This window comes from Falco biarmicus, chromosome 7 (assembly GCF_023638135.1).
Source record: "Falco biarmicus isolate bFalBia1 chromosome 7, bFalBia1.pri, whole genome shotgun sequence".
NCBI lineage: Eukaryota > Metazoa > Chordata > Aves > Falconiformes > Falconidae > Falco > Falco biarmicus.
Genome location: NC_079294.1, coordinates 40,713,557 through 40,734,386, shown reverse-complemented (window position 1 = coordinate 40,734,386; position 20,830 = coordinate 40,713,557). Strand labels below are relative to the sequence as shown.

Below are 20,830 nucleotides of genomic sequence, written 5' to 3'. Positions count from 1 at the left end.
TGATGCTTGAGTTGAGAAGTTAATGAAGGGGGAAAACACAACAGAGAAAACCCAGCTGTCTTCTCACCTTTTTCCCCCCCCCCAAATCTGAAATTCATTGCTTATTTCATATTTTTGCAATAGACCTACAAAGTTTACTTAGACCAAAGATGTAAGTGCTGTTCTCTGAAGTCATGAGGAACACCCCCACAGCTGGATGACTTCAGATGAGAGTCAACAGGACAGAGGATGAAAATTACACACTCCCACTTTAGTGGCAAAGAAGAGGGAAGGGAGGAAGGCTCAGAGCGCCCACATTACCATATACATGAGCCCAAGCAACCTACCCAGGGTGATGGTGGACATCTGCAACAGCCCCAGGGGAAGACACATGCTCTGAATCAGAAATCAATGGCTCAGCAATAAAATCCTCTCTCAGGGCTAAGACCATCCTTCAAGGGCAGCAAGTCTTACCTTAGCTCAACACAGGCAAAAGAAAGCAGCAGGGACCACAGCAGAGATCACTACCTCTATAGCAGAGAAGGCGAGGGGAAAGAAAGGGAGCCTGTCATTCACCAGTGATAATAAAAATTTCTGAGTGTGCTTCCTCCTCTCCCTACAGGAGCATCTTCACCCTAAGCGCTGATGGGCTTCAGGTAGGACAAGTCAGATCCAAACCTCCCAGTCCTGATATCCCTCTCAGGAAAATATCTTGGGATAGCTGTGGATTGTGCAGATAGAGGGCTGCTTCAGGGTGTCCTGCACAGTGCTGAGGAGAGCAGCGTGTTGCTTCAGTATGTTGTTCCATACAAGCCACTCAGAAGACACCTGTAAAAAATAGGTATGTTGTGGATGAGAAGGGGATGGTTTCTCTTTCTTTCAAGCAACTGAACATCAAGGAAAACACTATCATGAGCTGTTTGACACGAGAAACAAACCGGAGCTTCAGTTTCATTCAGCGCTTGTGCTTTAATGCCAGGTCACAATTTATTTCAAGAAGAAGAAGAAAAAAGCAGTAAAGGAAACACTTACAGGATGTACCTGCTGTCTGCTGTGGCCTGGAGGCACGAAGTGGCTTAAGCAATAGCATAGATTGGGATATCCAGGTCAATAGCCAACACTGCCCTTGACCCCACTGGCTACCTGGTGAGATGGTTGCTCGCAGGAGGCACAGGCACTGCTCCTGAGGTTGATGCTATGGCTTTTGCAAGCTGCTCCAACAGGATTTACAGACTGCTTTCTTATCAAACCTGAGGGATTTCCTCTCCCACTCCTTTCCCAGCCCTTGCCCTGCACTGGGAGATATAGGGCATGACACAGTGCTGAGGACTGACCTTATGTCTAGAGAGAAAAGGCAATCACCCTGATTCATCACCTTCCAAGGCTCTGGATTTTTAGCAAACTCTTACTCCTTCCTGGGTTCACCTTCCTGAGAGAAGGAACAACTTCAGGAAATCGGGTCAGTCATGAGTCCAGGAAAGAAAGCTGTAATGTGATATAGGTCAAACCCACAGAAACGCTGGGAACGTCTCCTTTTACAGTGGGCCCTTCCAAAAGGAAACCAACCCACTGTAAATAATGTGTCTGGGAAGAGAAGACAAATTTTTAACCCTTCCCTTGCGCTTACTGTTTGTTCAGTCAAACCGCAGCTTTTCTTGAAGCCAGGCAAAGTCACCCTCTCTGCACTTCCTAGCTCTGTCTCCAGTTCTGGGTAGCCCAGACATCCCACTGTTTTGCCAATCCCACTGCCTGAAACTGGGGTTCAAGTAAGGTTAGTCAGGCACATGAATGGCTGCTGTTCCAGACCCTGCAGGTCTGGTGTCTGTGCCTGGCCCTCCCTGCCTGCATCACTCTCCTAGGTAAACCTGGACATCCAAGGCAAGCAGTGAAGGTAGAAAGGGTCATTCTGTTCCCGAGTGCCGTTCCCAGGACTTACACAAAGTCCTGCTACTGATACAGAGCACAAGTACATTCACTCTAATATATCTCTAGGTGGTTCTGGCTCAGTGCCCTCAAATACAACAAATAACAAATGCATCTCTTCCTTTAAAAGCACTTCCTTCTATTACTGCTTAAAGCACAGACTCAAGACCCTGCTTCTCCCAAGTTCAGATTAACAGTTTGAATCAAGTTTCACCATACAGGGAGAGCAGGGAGTCTTTCCAACATTAGCCAAGGGAAGTCACTGGGACAGCTTGTACAAACAGACGTAGGACGCTTGCAAAGATGAGCTTAGAGACCTTGATCCACTGGCATTCCTGAGTGTGTGCTTAATTCACCCCAACCACGAAGTACCCAAAGCATGCACTGAAATGCTTCGCTGAGTAAGAATGGGCTTAATCACATACTTAAACACTTACTGCATGAGTACTTCAGAGATTAAGATTGATTAGGTCCTTCTCCTCCCTGTACCTCATACTTCCCCTCCTCTTCATGAAAATCTCACTTCTGAAGCCACGAGGCTCACAGTGTACAAGGAGACACAGGGAACATATTTTTCAACAAGTTGCAAGTTTTCCAGCTTCCTGCCCTTGACGGCAGAAGACTTGAATGTTTTTTGGAAGAAAACACCTAATTTGCTTACAAAGCCATCACATCATGAGGTCAGAGTCCAAATCATATAGATTTCCTTCAGTATTGTCACAAAAATCTTAATTCCCAGGACCTTCAACTCCAACTCCTTTAAAAAGAACAAAAGCCAGATTTTCAGAGCTTGGCTCAGTGAAATCAAGTTATTAATGTTAATATACTTTATTGATCTTAAAGGAATACAACATGGAAACAAAGGCCATTAATTGAGAGGCTCTCTTTACATTAACAAGTCATTCAGCACAAACAGAGCAGATCCAAACTGAGGTCCCCCCAGGTACAATATACACAGTTCAAGTGTTTACTTCAGCCTAGATTTAGTCTAGTCTCCAATGTCATTTGGACCAAACTTGTCCACATTTTTTGACTGGAAGCTATTTCAGGGAGCCGTCACTGGTTCTGACTCCCATGTCCCTGTCCAGGTAGAAGCACATTTGCTGTGCCCCTGGAGTAGACTGTCTGGGTTAGCATTCCAGAGGCATCTAGCTAGCTTCCACCAAAACTGCTCTGCTGTCCAAACCAACATGCAGTAAGTGCAGATGACCATGGGATTCACTTCCAGATTGCTCTGTTGCTTCAAACAAAAGCAGAAAGGTAGAGACAGTCAGAGGGAGAGAAAAAGCTCTCCAAGGACAGCAAAGTCGCAAGGCAAGGTGCAGTAGGTGCATTCTGTCACTAGGATGGTTCATTTGGTTTGGAGGTCATCAATTTTTTCTACAGTTTAGAAGAAACTGTAGGGTGTAAAATTGCTGCCCAACAGTGACTCACACAGTAGACTAACATAGGGACTATGTCCATAACAGTGTTCTCATTACAGTGGGACGACGCTCACCATAACAGAGGACATCAGCACAGGTTGCCCAAGTGAAAGGGTGGATGAAATTATTCTGCCATAGGACAAGAGTGGCCAGAAATACATGTCCATAGCTTGAATAAATGCATGCCACCAGCAGCCAAGCCTGCAAAGTGAACCGCTTTGCAAAGCAATGCAACACTTGTCTTCAGCAGCAGTTGGGAGGCCAAATAAAGAGTGAGGAAATTCAATTGCATAGACAACGCCCATCAGCTGCACCAAGATCCTAGGAATGCAGGAAATGGCCTGCTGAGTCAGCAGGATGGTGCATCTCCTCCAGCTAATGGTGCTTCAGTGGCTGCAGGAAAAGTCTTTAGGGGGAGCACGCAAGCCCGGCCACTATTTGCAGTCCATTCACCCCACATGCCTCCTAGCACCCACAGTCATTGGGGATGGTAGAGCACACATCCTTCCCTACCTTCTCTAACCCCTTTGAACTTGCTGATACTGTATCTGTCTTGCCCTTTCCTGTGGCAGAAAATCCCCCGCTGTGTAAAAAAGCACTTTCTATTTATCCCTCTTAAACCAATCTCCCACTTGTTTCCGTATGTCTCCCCTCATTCCAGCATTGTGGGTTTTTTTTAAACTCCAGAGCAACTGTTTTTCACCACAGTGCTCCATCTATACCGTTTAGTTAGAGAAAGAAACATCATGCCATGCAAGGAGCCTCAGCACAATTCCTGGCAAGTTCAGAAAAACTCAGGAGAAAGGCAAGTTTGAAAGATAGACCTGAGGTTTCTGAATGGTCTCCACCAGTTTGCAGTCTCTGCATCCTCTCTGCATTGTGCAGAGGACACTGCAAAGAGCTGAGAAGGGTTCAGGTTTTTTGTACTAGCAACTCAGTTGTCTGTATTATTGTTAGCTACTCCAAAAGATATGTACTAGATACTGAAGTTAGCTATTAAAAATGTCTTTAGCTGTTTCTGCTTCCTCAAAATGTTCATGTCCTTGCTCCCTCCCATGAGAAAAATCACAGGGTGAGGGAGACCCATACCCGCCCGGCGTGGCGAGTCATCCCCCGAGTGGTGATGGCAGCTAATAAAAGGCTCTGCTGTGGCAGGAAGGGATGTAGATCCCTCAAGGATGGCTTTGCCAGCTGCCACCTGAGGAGTGCCCGACCTTGCTCTGAGCCAACAGACAGAGAGATTTGGGATTAGTGAAGGCACAGGACTCATGGAGAATCTTTTGTCTGTCCTTACCCAGGATGAACCTCAAGCCAGAAGAAAACTTGCAAGGGATGGACAGATTCCCTCTGAAGCTCCAGGACATGGAAAGCTGCAGAGGGCTAGGACCAGCAGGCTCTTTTGCAAGCAGGGGTTTTGCTATGGAAGGTCAAATACAGACCTGGGGGACTGGTGCTTATCACTTGTCCTAGTAAAGCTCTTGCAGGACTTCACCAGATGGTTAAAGAAACTGGCAGTGCTGACAGTGGCCTTGATCATTTAAAGAGTACTAGAAGAAATGAGGCAGAGACCTGCAGAGGACCCTGTTTAGCCCAGTCCAATTTACTGAGCTAAGCATCAGACTGAAACACCTCCTCTTTCAGCCTCTCCTGGAAATACAGATGAGTCAAGGTTAGATGACTCCATTTACGGGACTCTCCATTCTCACCTTCCTTCAAACCCAGCTGTCCAAACCCTTGTGCCACAGGCACATCAAATTTCTCATGACAAGCATGAGGTCCACACCACAGCTGGGACATCTAGGCACAATGCCAGGGCCTCACTGACCCTGCACACACCGGACACAGCTCGCTTCGTCATCTGCTGACCCACAGCTGGTGGCTGGGGTTAGGGAGCAGAAGACAGACCCAAAAAGCCTCCTGGAAGGCAGACAGCCCAGTGACACTCCGCCCTTTCAGATGACAGCACCTCAGAGGGTGTGTGGCACTGATTCCTGCAGCGGGAGAGATGGTACTTCAGAGGTGTGCAGCAACACTATATAGCCTGAATTGCAAGGAATCCAGCTAAAGGGGTCTGTCTGCCTTTGTCCTTTATATTAAGCATATGCTTTCTGTACTTTCCCGCACTCAGTTACATATGGAGCACAGGGGTAACTAATCCCAAACCTCTTCAACTTGCCCTCACCTTGAAATAGGCCCCAGTGCAATGAAGAGAAATGTTCCCGCCTCAAACTTCCAAAGACTATCATAAACACTGGGGATAATTAAAACATGAACATTATGAAAAATATACTGGCAAGGCCTCAAGGCTGTGGAGCTGGAAAGCCAGGTAGCTTAAAGAAGTGCCAGATACTGAACTGGTCTCCAAGATTAGCAGATGTTTTTCAACCTAACATTGCAAAAACTTACTAACTTCGATGTGTTTCCTAAATCAGAACCAGAGAAGAGAATGTGTGTTGTGTATTGGGACTGTATCAAGTACTTTTCCAGCACTGAAAGATCTTCTATTTAAAAAAAACACAAAGGAAGGGGTAGGGGTGGGGGTGGGGGTGGGGGTTGTTGTAGAAAGAACTAGGCCTGTTTAAAGGATTCTGGATGCTTACCTAAATCATGTAAGAAAAGGAAAATTCCTTCCCCAAACTGAAAAGACTTGGATGCAATTAAGATGGAGATAGCATCAGCTCATTTCCCTGTCTGGTATTAAACTATTAAACTATTCAGCACAAGTACTGCAGAATACAGTGGTTGCATCTGATACAGTCTTACAATATTTAGGTGGTCATTTTCTTTTTTTTTTTTTACTCAATTATCTAACAAGAAACTATTCAGCAGCTCACTTTTGAAAACCAGCTTCCCTCACCTGGGACAAGACAATGTGCAATTAAAAACTCATCATCCCAAAGCCACTGGTTGGTTTGTCTTCTCACCAGCAGCTACTTTACAGCCAAAGAGACAGAGTACATGTCTGAAGATCCTCCCCACTACACTTTGAGGAGATTTACAGGGATTTGCATGTTTTTCTCGCTCAAAGAGAGATTATGTGGCACGATTAAGAGATAGTCCAGGAAAGAAACTACTAGCTTCGACAAGTTTCTTGACATTCCCTTTGTTTGATATAACACCCATCAGTTATTAAGGGGAATGCACTAAGTTGCTGCTTAGCCTTAGTAATGCCATGTTTAATAACAAACATTACTTCTCTCCCCTCTCTGCAGTGACAGCCATTGTCCAGTAATTTCTGGATGAAATATTATATATAAACATTTTACGCATAGACAGATATAAGCTGCCTTTCCATGTGTAAAGCCATGGGAGAGTTATGACCAGAGAAGACCAGTTACAGCTTTTCCTGTTTCATGGGAGATGGAAGTACAAGGACTTTCTGGGTCACTGAATGCAGAACCTTGTGACCATACTGCAAGACCCCTTCACAGAAACTGACATTCTTCTGTTAAGAAAAGGGAAAAAAAGTAATACGAGAAACATATTTTATACGTAGGGGTTTGCTACACTGCAGATTAAAAAACAAAATCTGCCACTTAGAAATTTACCACTGTCTCAGAAGATGCTCCATGAGACATTTAATTCTGGGTAGATATCTCCTTGCCACACTTGCAATGCAAGGAAAACTGAGAAAAAACCCTCTGCCTTTCAGGTAGGTGACAGCCCAAAGGACACAGAGTCATCACAAAGGAAGGTGTCTGCTCAGCAGACCTTGCTATGGAATGGACAAGCTGTACACATATCCCTGAAATTCATAGCAGTCACAGCATCCACACCAGTTGTACGTCCACCACTTCAAGGGTGCCAGAGCAGAAGATGAACCTGCAGAAACCAGCCCAGCCTCTGGGCCCTGCCACAAACCTCCAGCCTTCCCACCAGGCAGCTTCAAAGCTGCTGCTGCGAAGAGAAGCAATGCTGTCTACAGTTAGCTCCTTTCTCCTTTGTTGGCAGACTCACCTCCAGTCCTATGGGAAGAAAGAAACTGAGAGAGACCAGTGGGTGACACAATTGTCACTTCTTTCCATAACCTTATCAGGGCTGTGATAGCAGTCAGCTACCATACCTAAAGAGGGCACCAGGGACAGCAAGTCTGTGCTCTCCTCCACCCAGCCCAGCTTCCAGAGCACACAGCTCTTGGGGATTTATTTCCTGGACATTTCAGAGGGACACCTGTTGCATTACACAGATCTATTTGGTTACAGAAACCTACCATCTGCCCCCATGTTGTACCAACCAAAGTCTGCAAGCACCCTGACAGCAAGGAGGATTAATATTACATTTCCATCTGCTCCGCAACACGAGCTGCCTGTAAGCAACAACCAAAAAATGCCTGTGAGCTCCTAAATCCCATTTTGTCCTTAAAAAATGCAAGTTACAGAAAGAACAAGAGGAGCCGTGACAATCCGGTTCCTTCAAAGCACAAGTCACATTCCCAGCAACATTTTAATCTTACTCCGTTTCCTGCATGGTTAAATGCAGAGAACATTAACAGGTCACATCGGAGACATCTAAGTGGTGACAGAGTCAATATAAAACCACTGACTGGGTCTGCATCAATGTAACAAACTTTAAGTATTAAAACAGACTGTTTATTACAGCATATGATGTGTTATATTAATTTACACAATGATATATATATATAAAAACAGCCATTGATGATGTACAGTAAATTGGACATCAACAGGAATATTTAAACTACTGATACTCATGCACGTGACATGCATATGGGTTTTTTTTTCTTTTTCAAAAGCAGTTTTACACAATATACTGAAGTTACTACACCTTGGTCAGCTACTCCAACAGTTTACTCTCAACACCACCACCGTCCGGAGTGGGACTCCCAGGAGATTAGAGCAGAGTGCACTCCAGAGAAGATGACTTAACCTCAGAGAGATTGAACAGGAGCCCTTTCCTGGTGGGGGAAGGCTGGGGGAGGACAGGGGTGAGTCTCAAGAAGAGAATCAACAAGAAAAGGGAAAAAAAAAAACAAAACCCAACCAAAAAAAGGCCAGGAGGAAGAAGTTCCAGATGTGGCAACAGGAGCAGCAGAAAGGGACAAGTAAAAACATGAAGACCACCCACATACCCTCCCCCTTATCCCCTAAAAACTTATGACCTTAAGCTGTTGATATCCTGTATAAGACCCAGAACTGGAAAAACTAGGCAAGGAAGATCCATTCCCAGAAACATCAGCCTTTTTTCAAAGCCTTCTGACACCATGCACTGGAGGCTGTTCACCACTGAAATGGCATTGTTATGGTTTTGTTTTTTTAAAAACAAGTATAACGGTCTTTAATTTCCACATAAAAGGCACTAGTATCCACCCAAGTTCTGAAGACAAGTGACATAATTTACCTTAAGTTTTAAATATTTGTATAAAAAGAAAAAAAATCTGTGGAAATATGTACACAAAAGCACCTTGCTTCGGAAAGCAGAAGCAGATACATTCCACCGAGTCACCTCATTAGACAGTTGTCATGAGCTTCAGGGAGCCCGACCGAAAGCGAAGGATTTTCTTCTTGAGGTTATGGGAGGCTTTGATTTTGACAAAGGCCTTTGCTGCATTTTCATGCAGCTCTGGGGCTGTGACTGTTTGGATGGGGAGTGTCTGGACAAACTGAGACCAAATAAGGCCCCCGCTCTCATCAGAGTCACTGGTTGTCGTGCTCTCCCCTACGAACTCCACCTCGCTCAGGCTTGACTCGCTGTCCCCAAAGCAGTTCGTCGTGTAGTTGCTCTGCTCATCCTCGCTCGTGTCCACCACGGTGGAGTGGAACAAGGACTCGCACTCCGCCGAGTACTCCGAGTCGCTGGCCACATAGGCGTATGGGCTGACGTAGGGCAGGGGGACCTGTGAGTAGACCCCCACACCTTCCCGCCGGTTCCTCCTCGCCCTCCGTAGGGCCTCCTCATACGAAATCTCTGCCGATGACTTCCACCGGCGGTAGTCAGCCCTCTTATGTTTAGGCTTGGCCACCACGACCTCTCGGCCATGCCCATGGGACCGAATGGCGGATTTGTGCAGGCCAGCCTGCCGACTTGGGATGCCCGACTCCTGCTGCAAGCTGCTGCCTCTCTTCCCCCGTGAGGAGGGTTTCTTCAGTTTCTTATTTGTATCCAACTCATCAGGAAAGCGGCACTTCTTGCCAACAGGCTTGGTTTTCTCCCGCAAGGTCTGCACACTGTTTTCCAGCCCGTTGGCAAGGTGGGGCCTGTGTTTCAGCACGGAGCTTTTCAAAATCTTGACATTTCGGGTGCCTTTGTGAAGCTTCATGCTTTGCTGCTGGGCCGGTATGTACTGGGCGTTGACCAGCAACCCATCGTCCAGGCTCTGGGAGGAAGAGCCCTCGCTTTTGAAATCCAGCGCGGGCCTCTCCTCAACAGCAGGCGATGAGGAGCGAGCCGCCTGCAAGCTGCTCTTCAGCAGGACTTTTTTGGGAGGCTGGCTGACCCGGTGGTTCTCCGGCTGCAGCACCACGGGCTTCCCCGGGCTCTCTTTGGGAGATGCAGCAAAGAGCTGACCGTTCTCTTTGGGGACATCCCCCGCTGCAGCCACTGCGTTGCGGCTGAGCTCTGGAGGTGCCGGTTTGACACCCCGTGACAGGTGCTTGCTCTGAAGTTCACTTGTCGTGGCGGGTGGGAAAGCTGCTGGCAAAGGTGCCTTCCTACTCTCCAGCTGCTCACTGGCTGGCTCCCTTGGCCTCTGCTTTAATGGGGAGGGTGCCGCATGGTCCAGAGCAGTGGTCCCACCAGAAGGCAAGCATGCTTGCTTGGAGCTCTTCAGGTTCACGACGTTACCATGAGCCACCACCCCAGCAGGCTGCCTGACACACATGCTTCCATGCCTCAAGATCCCTTTGGTGGGATCGGCATTGAGACTCGTCCTGGGTTTGTTAGTCCTTACCGCGTGAGTCTTTTTCTGAACCAGGCTTAAGATGTAACTGTCTATCCTCTTGCTGGTGGAAGGACACGGCGCCAGCCAGGAGCTTTGCGGGACAAAGGTGTTAGTGGATTTTCCAGAGTCTGTTTCAGATCCAGCGCAAACATCGCTAACGTCACAACCAAGCCTCTCCTCTTCTCGCTGGGGGTTTTCAGTCACGGGGAGAAGAAACATGGGACTCTGCACAGCTACTGCATGGAGTGGGCTGGGGTACCGGTAGACGTCATTCCCATTTTTAGACACCAGATCACACTGGTACTTTGGATGTACATCTGCAACGACATCGAGGGAATTTGAGTGCGGTGTGGACAAAGAGCGACAGACAGAGCCTGCGGTCTGGTCCTCATGCTGGCCTTCCTTATTATAGTCCATCCAGCCTATGAGATCTGAAAGGCATTTTAGAAAAGTTTAGAGAGCCTGCCAGGGACAGTTCTGCTACGTTTTTCACGTGCTGCCAAGGACGCTGGTCCCATCTACGCATACGATGCAATGTTTCAACTACAGCAGCGCTGTTCAGAGGAAACCTTGCAACCAGGGATGTGATTCAAGCAATACAAAAGCAGCACTATTCTTCTGTGGGTGTCTTTGTAACTGCAGCTATGTAGGATTTACCCCAATATGACTACACGGTTAAAAAAAGAATAATAAAAAAAATCACAGCCCTAATGACAACATTTACATTGGTCTCAAATCTGTGCCTAGGTTGCTAAGAGCTTCCTATTTCACTTGCAAGCCATCCAGAAGTCTGTAAGGGTCTCCTATGATTATACGTTACACAGCTACCTGTAAAACTCGCTGCTGGCCTCAGCACATATGAATCTTATATTTTACTTTACTAAATCCAGAGTAACAAAAAATATAGACAAGACACCAATGAATTCTTTCAGCTTATTGACAAATTTAACTTCCAAATTTTTTCAAGCATACCTTGGGTCACAAAAAAAATTCCAGATCTAATTTTATTGTTGTTATTATTATCATTGCTATTGTTTTTATCATCATAATTATTTCATAATTATAATAATGCTAATAACAATAACAGATGCTCCTTGTGAGCAATAAAGTGTTAAAGAATGGGAAACAGGCTCAGCCTTCCATAGAAGTACAAGAAGTGCAGGTCAATCCAGCTGACATCCTAGCCTTAGCTCTGCAAAGAGTTCTGTAAGAGAAATCCAGTGCGTTTCAAGATGCATGAGTCAGACTTAATGGCTAAGGCACTTACTTGGGAGGTAAGCAACCTTAGGAGCAGGGCTTCGGTCCAAGCACCTAAGATTATTATTTTCTCAAGCTTATGTTGCCCTTGTCTACTTGGGTAGGGGTACAATCTAAATGATCCTTCTAGGTCACTGTCAGTCCTGTTTTCTACCCTTAGGCTAGAAACTTCAGACAGGGTACTCAAATTTGAATGCTCAGTGCTTGTCACTTATCTAAGGCTTGTTTCAAAAGAGGTCTCTCAGACCTGACAGATATCATGTGTGAACAGGAGAGAAAGAACAGGGAAGTTAGGAGCACGAACTTCCTCCAGATCACCTCACAGTTCTCCCACATTTCCTAAGTTCTACATCGATGCCTGGAAACATTGACAAAAAGACTTCTTTGAAACATGCCAGTTGGTGAAATTTCATCTCTAAAGTGAGACAGTATGAATAATGAAAATTTTAGGTTTTCATGACGTATACAGAAAACAACCAGCTACGCAATCAGCTGGAATTCCTTGTGTATGTTTTTCCTTTTATGTATGGCCGATGAAGATCACATATACCTTACAATGGGGTACATTAAATTACCTCAAGCTGCTCAAAGGATAACTTAGAGGACTTCTCAGCATCTCAGTATGAATGTATCCCAGGCTGTATTTTCCCACTTCAGAGTTAGAAGAACGTGAATTATTGTGTCCTTGATTCACAACAAATCACTATAAGTTAACCTTAAAGAGCAGAACGGAAATTGGAAATACTATGGTTAAAAGCATCCTCCACAACCCAAAATGAACTAAAACTTTTGAATGAGCATGTCTGCAACCAGTAACGATCACAGAGTCCTACTGAGGTAGGTGTCCTATCTGGACAACAGACAAAGGAGGCTTCCTATTTAACCAACCTCACACATTAAGGTTTGCATCTTCAGCCTAGTGTCCAGGGAAAGTCTCTGTCAAAGAGACCTGTTTTTTCCCTGTTCCTGATGTCTATTTGTTTATATGACATAAATGCAGGACACACCTCAGCATGGTCACCTGGGGGTTGAGGACCATCAGAACTGACAAAATGACTGCTATAAACAGACTGACATGCAGCCTGACCTCCTAAAACCTGTAGCTAGCTCCTTACTCTGTCACTTTAATGAAGACATGGCTGTGATCTGTCTTTAATTATTGCTATTTGCTGAAAATGCTTTTCTAAAGGAAACCATGAGAAATTAGCCAACTAATGTGCTTATGTGTATAGTTACCACTGCCCTCTACTGGGTAGAGCAGCTGTCATATTTTCACGTGTTTAGAGGGACATTTTCACATGTAAGGCTGGACTAGCGGAGGGCAAACAGTCCCGCCTCATGACCCATGTACATGATAGGCACTGGTACCTTTTCAGAGCATAGTAAGTCAAATGAAAGGAAGAAGGGTTAATCCAACCCAGATACTCCTGAGGCAGTATTTCCAAAGCCAAAGCCACCTCCTGGAGTATGATGTATTCGACCTGCTTTTACTATACCTGCAGATTTAGGGCGTCCATCTGAGATATTCAGTGTTGCCTCCAAAGGGCTGCAAAAGCAAGTGCTAGAATGGCAACTGGATAAACACTCACTGAAGACAGAGTTAGATGAATTGGAGAGCGATCCAGAAGCTCCATCACTCAGCTCATAAAACCCTATAAAAATAAGAGTTTGGATTTATATTAGTTATGTCTACACAAAGTTACCATTTGTGTCCCTAGAAAGGCAGTCAAGCTGATGTTTATGTTGGCTTAGTCTATTGCAATTAGTTATGGGATTTCATTCAGTCACCCAAAAAAACAGTGTACAATTTAGTAATATCCTTATTGCTATGAAGGATTCCATTTAAAAGTAAAGCGCTTAAAAGTAAAAAAGCAGAACTTTACTTAGCGTATGAAATTTTGAACTTTTTTTTCTTTAACCTGTACAGCGGCTGGGGTTTTAACCTTTACAGGGGTTTTCAGACTTTAGCAAGAGGATCCAGGCTGTGTTTGACAGCCCACTCATTTAACAGTGTATTATACTTCCAAGACAGACTCTCCAGCTATTACTTGACTACAAAATTTCTACCAAGTGTTGGGCCCAATGCTATCCATTATTTTCCTCAAAGTTCTGGTGATAAATATAGTATTGGTGGAAGACATGAAAGAAGAAAAATGGTAAATAATGTGCAGACACAGAAAATATAATTTCCTGGTAAATTTGGACTACTCAAGAAAAATATGACATACCATAATAAAAATTTAAATTGTACATTTAGGAATAAGGAATGCAGGTCATGGCTACAGAATGGGGATGCATCCTGGAAAGGACTTAGTGTGGAAAAGCAGCTCAATCAAGCTTAATGATATGGCAAAAAAAGCTAATGAGACTGTTGGATGTACAAAAAGACTGAATAGCAGCAGGGAAATTACTTCAGCAGTCTATACAGCACTGGTAAGAAAGACATTGGGAATGGTGTGCCTGGTCCTTGAATCCAGCATGCTTATAATAACGCTAAAAAACTGGAAAGGGGCCATAAAGCTATTTAAGAGCTTGGAAAAATGTCTTAAAACAAATGACCTAATGAACTTGACCTGTTTAGCTCATCAAAGAAAGTCAGGAATTACATTGTATAGCACCTCCAAGAGGAGAAAAAGCTGGATACTGGAAGACCTTACTCTATGGGAGAAAAGCATATAAAAAAAAATCAGTGCTGGAACAAATTGAATTCAGATTAGAAACTACCACGGTTTTAACAATTGCAAGTGGGTGGATTCTCTACTTCTGTGTCTTCAGAACAAGTTTAGATGCCTCTAGGAAAGGTTCCTCATTATTAAATACCACTTACTGGCTTCAACGCAGCTAGAATGGGATGAAATGCAATATGTGGTCCCCCATCAAATTGTTTGATTCAGTACTCCCTTCTGGCTCTAAGATCAATTTTGACATCTTCCTCCTGCTGACAGTGTTTCCTTTCACCATTTTTCCTGTAGCCTCCTTCCTAATGTGCAGGAGAATTAGAACTTTCTGAACTAATTCGTGGGTGACCTTGGAAAAAAAATTAAAAATGCCCCAAACACTAAAAATCTAATTGAAATTGAAATGCTCCTCTGAATATCTTGCCTACAAACAGCAACCTTTCCAGTGGTAGGTGAAACTTGCTAGTAGGCATTAATTATCAGAGTGTGAACACGCTATAGACATTTACTACTGTAGTACTGAAAACTACAGCCAGTTTAATTCGAGGTGCCAAGGGAGGCCCCATTTTGCCTCACCTGAACTTGGACGACTGTCTGTCTCGAGGTGTTCATCCGTCGTTTTCTCCACGTCCAGGCGGAGATCACTTATTTGCTTATCTAGCTCTTGTAACTGATTTAATAGGCCGGCGTCCCTCCTCCTCAAGCAGTTCTGGAAAACAAGAAGACAAACAACATCAGCTCATTCAGTGCAGCAGACATGAAGGGGCTCCAAAGACAATCAGCTTTCTCCATCTCAGCATCGCAAAAATGCCTTGTCAATATTCTTTTATTAAAAAAAAAAAACCAAAACAAAACAGAACAGAGCTCTGAAATTCTAGATAGATGCTCTGGATAAATATTTAACTGAAGAGTTACGCAGGCACTTCGTTCCAGCCTCTTCCAGCCAGTTCTACATAAGGAGCATGCTCCACAATTTGGGAAGACCAAGATGTGATGCTGGCAAAGGGCCCCTCGCCCCTTTGCGGGACCACAGCTGTAACAACAATGCTGTATTGTATGATACGGTCAAACCAGACCTGTGCACGTGAAACGGGCCACTTCAGCGAACAGACAGCTTTGCCACTGTAATAGGGGATGTTCACCACCACGGTGACATTAGTCAAAGATCACATCTGTTCACATAAAGGGACGAAACAGCTCTGCCAACAAGTGCCTGTAGTGGGGGAACCACCTTGTTCTGCTGCACATTATGAGCTTATAGTCTGCCATATAGACAGCAAGATTCCCAGAGCTGGGATCACAGCCCTTTTATTAGTTTTTCAGTGCAGCAGGAAGGAAGAGTAATTCTTCCTCTTCTCCCATTATAATTGTATAAAATTGCTGTGAGATGAATTTTAAGGCTATTTATGAAGGTAATTTGATGGCATAAAATAAGCAGTAAGAAATGATTTTGTAAGGCACTCATTAACCCACGGTCAATGCAATCAGTTTCTCTGTGTGTATTATAATGTTGCTTATCCATCATCTGTTCAGCTGCATACCCTTTAATTGTTCTGGCTTTGAGGAAAGTGGGGGAGTCAGGAGGAAGGTTTCTCTCTCCCCCCCCCCCCCCCTTTTATTTTTTAAGTGCATCATTTGATCAGCACCCTGCGGTGCTCTGATACGCTCATTGCAGAGTTTTGATGCTCATAACTGGACTCGTTCTAAACCCATTAAATCCAGGACAACCTTTCCCCTGGGGTGGGCCAGTCCTCAGGCAAAGGGAAAGCAAATGCGAGGCCGTTTGAAGAAGTGCTGGCATTTAACACCATCCTCGGAGAACCAAAGGGGCGATCCCAGGTCTTTGTCCCCCATTTCTAATGGGAGCCGGCTGGAAGCCAGACTGCCAGAGGTGATGGGTTCCAGCGGTAACTCGCTGCGCCTGCTACTGCCACCGGTGTCCCCCTCCCCCCGCGAGCACCGCATCTGGTTCCAATCTGCAATGTCAAGTGCACAAATTAAAAGTGCTACCACAAATCCACGGGGGGGGTTTGGGTTCGGGAGTTTTTGGATTGGTTTTTTTTTGTTTGTTTGTTTTTTTGAGTAATGATTCCCTGGTCCTTCACTACGACTCTTTAGCAGCCAGCCTCTTTCTCAGCAGACGCATCGTTTATTTTTAGCTTCTACAGAAGGAAATAATTCTAAATTAACTAAACCGAAAGATCAAGAAGAAAAAAAAAAAAGGGAAAAAAAATGGGGGTGGGGGGCGGGGAAAAGAAGAAATCAAGCAAAAAAATCACGCAGTCCAACTTCTCCTTGGGTGAAAGCAAATGCTGAGCCACGCACAAAGACGGCCAGGCACAGCTGTACGCTATTTTCATTGAAAAATGATCTGCCGCTTCATGCCGCCCTCCATCTCTTCCCACAGCAGCTACACAGCGCGTCCTTCAACAAAAGCATCCCTTATTTTAGGGGGCCCGATCCCGCCCGCGCCGGAACGCTCGTTACCTCCTCCCGGGTTGCGACCCAGGCGCTCGCTCCCAACTTCCATTCAAGGCAACGGCAGCGCCGCTCACGCCTTGAATGGCGATGGGCCGCCGGCCTGGCTCTGGAACCGGGAGGGGCACGGTACACCCCCCAGCGAAACGCCGGCAGCGCCCGCCGGTGTCACCGCTCTGGCCGGCCCCCCGGAGGCCCGGCCCCCCGCGGCCGCTGCTCCCCGCCGCCTCACCTGGGCGGCCGCCACCGCCGCGGCGGCGTGTGACAGCGGCGCGGGCAGCACCCGCGGCCCCTCCGCGCTAAGCCCCCGCCGGCCCCGCCGAGCCCCTCCGCGCCGAGCCCCCGCCGCCCCGCCGGGACCCCGCCGGCCCCGCCGCCCGCAGCCGGCCCCGCCGCCCGCAGCCGGCCCCCCCGCTCACCAGCTGCCTCCGCAGGAGGAGGATGTTCTCCTCCAGGAACTTCTCCTCCAGGCTGCGCGGCGGCGGCCCCTCGCCCGGCGGCTCCCCGCGCCCGCCCTGCGCCCCGGGCCCCGCGCCCGCCGGCCGCCGCAGCAGGAGGCTCTTCACCAGCAGCTCCTGCCGCTGCCGCAGGTACTCCAGCTCGCCCAGCCCGGCCAGCGTGGCCTCCAGCCGCTCCCGGGTGCGCTGCCGCTCCGCCTCCGCTTCGCCCTTCTCCCGCCAGCGCGCATCGGGCTCCCGCGGCCCCCCCGCCTGCCCCGGCCCCGCCGCCGCGGCGGCGGCTGCCGCAGGGCTCGCCTTCATCGCCGGGGAGGGGGCGGCCGCCGCTGACAGGCCCTGCCCGCGGGGGGCAACCGCCGCCGAGCCCCGCGCTGCCGCCGCCGTCGCCGCCGGTCGCGAATGGGCCGCGGGGCGCCCGGCTCCCTCCCCGGCTGCCGCCGCCCCGCGCCCGCCCACCGCCGCCCCTCCCTCCCTCTGCCCTCCCCGCCCGGCGGCGGCTCCACGCCCGCGGTCGCCTTCCTCCTCCTCCTCCTCCCCCCAGCCCGCGCCTCCATCGTCCCCCGGCGGGCCGGGGGAGGGCGGCCGTGCTGCCCGCTCCCCTCGCCGGTGACCCCCGGAGCCCCGCACAGGCCGGCGGCAGCGCGGTGCGGGTCGTGCTGCTCATACAGCCCGACGCGTCCCAAACTGGAGCCGAAATGATGCACCGGGGGGGGGGGGGCGGGGGGAATCCCGGCTTGAAGGGGCGAGGGTGGAGGGAGAGGGTAGGGAAAGGTGGGAAGCAGAGGAGGACGGGACAGTCCTTGCACCAGGGTGCTGAGCACGCTGTAGGCACAAGGGTCAAGACAAAGTGTTGCTTCAAAGCCCCATTGAATCGACTGGCCAAAAAAGCCGTAATGAAGTGAACTTCCTAACAGCGTGTAGACTAGTTGCAGCAAAGGGTCTGCAATTAAGTTTTCAATGGCGAAGCAGTGGAAAGGCGGGGGCGGAGGGGAGCAAATCCAGATGCTGAAGAAAAATCTTAGTATCGAAATACAGGAAGAACTGATTTGCAGACATGTGCCAAGGGGGGGATATGGAAGAGGAAGAAGAAAGCATTGAGGGAGCCCTTCACAGCATGGGGTTTGTTGGAAAAGATGTCAGCCTGCCGTCCAGCGGCTCTCACAGACATCATGAGCATAACGACATGGCCTTTCCTGCTCTCCCTCTGCTCTCAGGAGGGTATGAGCGTCTGTGGTACTGAAAGGTCTCAGATGAAATTTGTTTCCCTGCTCCCATGCTCTTTGCAGTAGACAATACATTGCGGTGTGCCGTACACTCACCTTATCTGTTACAGGTGGTATTTCTTCTTCTGAGAGCCTGCAGCTAATACGGATCATTATTTCACAGCTGCCTTAAACTGATGCATAGTGCTTTCTCAAGAGGAGATCCATTTTCCTCCTGCAGCTTATAATTAGCCCTCCCAAATGTGAGTCCAAACGCAGGTGAGGCCACATGCACCAGCTCAGAGGACGGTCGAAGCTAAAGCTAGCTCCATTGATTTTTGCCTTTGAACTCTTCCCAGAGCTGGTTCACCACACAGCCGTGTCAGCACAGCGCATCTATGTTAATATTTTAGTTTGGATTAAGAGTACTTTTTTGAACGAACTCTCTAGCTTGTTCTGGCTTACCCTGCTGTGGTTCACATCACAGAGGGATTTGAGAACAAATGAACTGAGCTGATGAGGGGTAAAACAAAAGCAGAAGAAGGGAGCACACCTAAAGCACTCCAGCCACTGAGGGATGTTCATTAATGGCCATTCCATCTGTTCGACAAGAACACGACTAGCCCAAAGTAACACCCTTGAAATAGCTGCAGCGTGGCTGGCTGCTCCTCGGTGCAGCCATACTGCTCCGTAAATCCACACCTGCTACACTGTCCCAGCTGCTTATGTAGACATAGGTGTGTGTGCCTGCACAAGGTGGGAAGTGAGGCAGCACAGGAATAAGCCAGAGGTGTCAGAGCCACTCTTGGGGGAGCACTGTCACTCCTGCCAGACTGAAGAGATCATGAAACTGCAGCTGCAGAGGGAAGTCAGAAACACTGAAAGAATGAGGGATACCCCAAGGGCAAAGGATTGACTGAGGTTACTAAGCAAAACTGGAAATAAAACCCAAGTCTCGTACTGGACCACTGTCCCTCCACTCATTTTATGCATCTGGGCCCATAAAAGGCCCAGAAGTAGGTTCAGCCCCTGCCCCGCAAGCTATAGGTCACCACTGCTGACCCAAAAACCTGCTCCATGGCTTTCTCTCCTGTGTGGACCTTGGCATGCAGCACCCTCTGAGCATGTTTATGCTGAAAGCCATTTTGCAATGGAGCTTTACTTTCCCAAGGAGGTACCAGAAGCTCTCTAGACATGGAAGCAGAGAGCTCCCATATTTTTCTTCACCTTTTTTAGCCAGACTTTGCAAGTAGCTCTGTGCCTTGTATGCAGTTGTACACAAAGCTTCATGCAATATTTATGCAAAGCTATTTCAACTATTTCTGTGCCGTTGTACACTATGCAATGTAGGCATTACTTCAAAAATAAATTACAGTGCTAAATAAAATCTGTCTTAATGTTCAGTCATTACTACCACTTATCATTTGGTAGATTTCAGTCCTATTCCTCCCTCCCAAGTCACCTCTTCCACTCTGAAGAGTATAACATGCTGCTTATCTCCTGCATTCCCTGCTGACATTTCCGTGTGCATCCTTCTCAGTGCAACAGTTCCAGGAAGGAAAAGAAACACAAGAACTGCCAAAACAGTCAACTACTTATATCACGTGGAGAGGAGACTACAGCTTCCACTGAATCAGAGTCACTGTGCGGCTAGCATTATCAAAGAGGAAGGGAAGGGGAATCTGAAGAAGAGGAACTCAGGTTTCACCCCACAGACGAAGGAATAATAAGGTGCCAGAGAAGCAATGAGAATTAGGAGGCTGGACAGCATGGTAGAAGGAGATGTGCAAGTGAAGAGCTAGCAAGAAATGTCAGATTATGTGAATAATGGAAGAAAACCAAGATGTGACGACCTAAGACACTGCAAGTGAGGGCAGGGCCACAGAAAACTATTCAAGAACTAGGATGCAGCTCAGCAGGTGATGGAGACAAGGGGAGGGAGAGCCCGGAAGGGCAGGGTTTGAAGGCAGCAGAAAGACTAAAGAGAATGAGCATAAAATACAGTCCCTTTAGTTTACCCAGGAAGACACTGTTCAGAAAGCCACAAAATCAAGTCCGTGAACAGCAAGAGGAAAAGTCCAGCCATAGGTGGTGGGATATAGATGAAAGACAGAACCAGAAGAGGACAATAAGGTCAGAAGTTTGAGGAAAGGGTGCCTTGGCTAGGTATCGTCTTCAAGTAAAGCAGGTATTTTAAGCACAGAAGGAAAAAGAGACTAAGACTGGTCCTCTTGGTTACAATGCAGTCAATCATTCCAGTGAAAAATTAGGCTGAGATAAGAGGGAGGCCCCAGTCCCCAGATTAGCTCTGACTGGACAACCCTTGGAGGCCTTTATCTCAGCAAACCAAACGTCTCAAAACTCTTAGCTAGGGCTAAGTAATAGAACTCTCATGTGGAAAAAAAATCTCTGAGTCCAAAACTCTTCCTTTTCTCTCCTAGCTTGTGGCAACTGCTGAGGGACTTGCTCTTACACTCCTTTGTAAAATTGCTATTCCTTCACTGGGATAATCAGCTGAAATTCTCCAAAACCAAAT

At 47.4% G+C, this 20,830-nt stretch overlaps 1 protein-coding gene across 3 annotated transcripts; it reads right to left on the bottom strand.

The window, feature by feature from the left end:
- Positions 1–2,706: 2,706 nt before the first annotated feature.
- DACT1 (dishevelled binding antagonist of beta catenin 1) lies at positions 2,707–17,603 on the bottom strand. Of its 3 annotated transcripts, none has more exons than XM_056347237.1 (4): positions 17,054–17,603; positions 14,733–14,865; positions 12,975–13,130; positions 2,707–10,538 (listed from the first exon to the last, which is right to left on the bottom strand). In XM_056347237.1, the coding sequence occupies exons 1-4, from the start codon at positions 17,393–17,395 to the stop codon at positions 8,791–8,793; spliced, it is 2,379 nt and encodes a 792-aa protein (XP_056203212.1). In that variant the 5' UTR covers positions 17,396–17,603; the 3' UTR covers positions 2,707–8,790. The 3 variants fall into 3 exon arrangements, with proteins under 3 accessions (XP_056203212.1, XP_056203211.1, XP_056203210.1); XM_056347236.1 differs by having other exon boundaries at positions 2,707–10,652; positions 13,068–13,130; XM_056347235.1 differs by having other exon boundaries at positions 2,707–10,652; positions 17,054–17,602.
- Between the last annotated feature and the right edge of the window lie 3,227 nt (positions 17,604–20,830).

Bases quoted from the DNA above. Each gene is read 5' to 3' on its own strand.
- DACT1 (XM_056347235.1), bottom strand. From the start codon at position 17,395: ATGAAGGCGAGCCCTGCGGCAGCCGCCGCCGCGGCGGCGGGGCCGGGG. The intron at 13,131-14,732 runs GTGAGGCAAAAT...TTATTTTTATAG, and splicing joins AGACAGTCGTCCAAGTTCAG to GGTTTTATGAGCTGAGTGAT. The intron at 10,653-12,974 runs GTATAGTAAAAG...AATGCCTTTCAG, and splicing joins TGGACGCCCTAAATCTGCAG to ATCTCATAGGCTGGATGGAC.